This window comes from Aulostomus chinensis, chromosome 5 (assembly GCF_037954235.1).
Source record: "Aulostomus chinensis isolate RoL2024-O1b breed Wild chromosome 5, RoL_Achi_v1.0, whole genome shotgun sequence".
NCBI lineage: Eukaryota > Metazoa > Chordata > Actinopteri > Syngnathiformes > Aulostomidae > Aulostomus > Aulostomus chinensis.
The window spans coordinates 6,845,626-6,848,125 of record NC_141324.1 but is presented as its reverse complement, the minus strand read 5'-3'; the positions used below and the strand labels follow the sequence as shown (position 1 = coordinate 6,848,125).

The 2,500-nt window shown below is 41.6% G+C and overlaps 1 protein-coding gene across 1 annotated transcript in view; it reads right to left on the bottom strand.

The window, feature by feature from the left end:
* urod (uroporphyrinogen decarboxylase) overlaps nucleotides 1-2,500 on the bottom strand; it is an 18,215-nt gene that overhangs the window by 7,866 nt on the left and 7,849 nt on the right. Inside the window, exons 5-6 of the mRNA XM_086205183.1 lie at nucleotides 2,107-2,304; nucleotides 1,845-2,006 (exon numbers count right to left, since the gene is read on the bottom strand). Coding sequence (XP_086061309.1) covers nucleotides 1,845-2,006; nucleotides 2,107-2,304 — 360 coding nt within the window. The remainder of the gene's footprint in view (nucleotides 1-1,844; nucleotides 2,007-2,106; nucleotides 2,305-2,500) is intronic.

Genomic DNA, 2,500 nt, shown 5'->3' with positions numbered 1-2,500 from the left:
ATTAAACAAAACAAAACAAAAAACCAGCTAACAATTCTCCCAGTCTATGCTAGACCAGCACGATATATTGATTAAATCGATTAGTTCAAATTTACAGTTCAGGACGATGTATTTTTATGAAAATCATTTTTTCTAATCATTGATTTTACACGGGTCTCTAAAGCGGAACTAATGTGCCACAACACTCTACAGGGGTACGTTAGTGGGGTGCACCCAAACATTGTATATTAACAAACACGGCAGCCATGGGGGGAAGCCAGAGCTTGTACCAAGGTAAGGTGTTGCTTCATTTGTTACACGGAATTGGATGGTTTTCTTGCGTCGGACTTAGAACAAACAAGTTCTCGCTGCAAGGTCTGTTCAAAAGCTGTTGAGTTAGATAGAGATAAATCTGTTTAAATCGGAAATTGGATTTTTTTGTAAAAAAGAAAAAAAAAGATTTTATTTTTAGGCCATATCGCCCAGCTCTAGTCTGCACTCATTTTATGACTCCATTTGGTCCATATAATCATTCTCAATGACCCATTCAATAATCACACTGGTTTTAGGATTCATCTCCCAGTCAGAAGTTTGCTGCCTCTCTGTTGCTAGGAAGACTATGCTATGCTTTGAGCTCTGTGTGTGTGCCAGCGATGAATTTGCAGTGGGCCATGCTTTGAGACACTATTTTAAATTACAGTAAAAGTGACCAATCAAATTTTTCCCTTACATGGGTGGGCCTGTTTATTGCTTACTGTTTAACAGGTTATACCCACTGTACTATTGGTGGGACACACAAACAACAACAGTGGGAAAAAAGTTAGTTAATAGCTGACCTGTTGATTTGCAAAGGCTGCTGTGAGTCATATTAGCCTAACATTTTCCAGATTTACTTTCAAAGAGGTTAGACTTCACTTTCATGCAGAATAATCAAGGGTAAGTTACTTAACATTGAATAGGCTCCTACTGTTTTATAGCCTGGAACATTCGTGGACATTATTGCTTATTTTTGGTATTGCATTTCAAAGTGCTATTGACTGTCATATTGGTTCTGCAGCATCAAGTCCAAGTGGTACTAAGCCGTGTGGATCCTTGCCATCATTATGTGTCGCCTAGCTACACAGCCTGAGCAATGGTACATTTTTATGCAGCGGGGTTTCTTTTTAGTTTTATGATCAGACACAGTATGTATTTATCATGTAAGAAGAATTTGTTCAGATGATATTATTAAATACTGAATAATTTGTGGGACAGCCATGAATCATTTTTGAAGCTTCAAAGGGAGTGACTTATTCTGTATGTGTTCTATATTGCTGATGTAGCTGTATTCTTTATTTTTTAAGTTAACTCTCTCTCTCTCTGGTATTTGCTCATCTTATTTTGGAATCTTTGCAGTACTACTGATAAGGGCATATTGAAGCCCGTGTCAACCAATGTGTTCTTTTCTTTTTGGCTGCAAACGACAGACGCTCTTTTGAAAGCACCCAACTGGGAGTTCTGAAGAGCACTTTGAAGGCTCAGCATTTGGTTGCCATGATACAGACTGTCCGCAGAAGTAAAAATGTCAGCACAAGGTACTTCCTCTTTTACTTGCTGAAGGTGAAATAAAGAAGCATAGAAGACAAACTGCTAGTTTGTGTTGGTTCATAAGATTCTGTGTTTGAGGAAACATCTTGTGATGACTGCCATATTTGTATCCAAGGACATTTCAACACATTCCCAGGAGGTGTGAGGATTGAACCTGTGATGTTTTACTTACTGGACAGCCACTCTACCTCTGAGCCATGCAGCCCCTGCTGGCAGCTGCCGTTTGTAGCACAGCGTAAAAACACAGCAATCCCAATGAAACCAAAAAGAACAGTAACCTGGGCTCCGGCTGCCACCTGTCCCAGCAGATACTCCACTATCACATCTGACAGCATTCTCAGCAGCATATGGCTGGCTTCAGGGTGCCGGTACAGCCAGCGCTTGGCCTTAGAGTGGGTATTAGAGCCTCCACCTTCTATCATGTAGGACATGAGCGTCCACTGTGGAGGGACAGCAAAGAAAAGAAACATGCTGACTTGGTCACATTTTACCCAGCAAGCCTTTCTACTGTCTCTGAATGTGTTTGTGTTCATCTCTCACCGGAGCACCAGTGAATCCTATAAGTGGCACCTTGCCTTCAATCTTGTGCCTGGTCAGTGTGATGGCCTTGAAAACATAGCCCAGCTCCTTGTCCACATCTACTTTCGCCCGCAGACGCTGCAGGTCCTCTGGCTCCTTTAGGGGCTCTGGGAATGTGGGACCTTTACCTGCCACCATCTGAACATCCATACCCATGGCCTGAAGGCAGGATAGAGAGTATAAGAAAATTCAGTTTGACACCAATAGATCCGGAGTGAAAATGAGTGAAAGACAATTATCCATGGAACTCTTAGGGATGATGTCAAAGAAGCATCGTGCTCATTTGTTCTACAGTGATCTCTCTGTGTTCTCAGTGCACAACTCTTAACTCCCTGAGACATCCAAATATACAGAG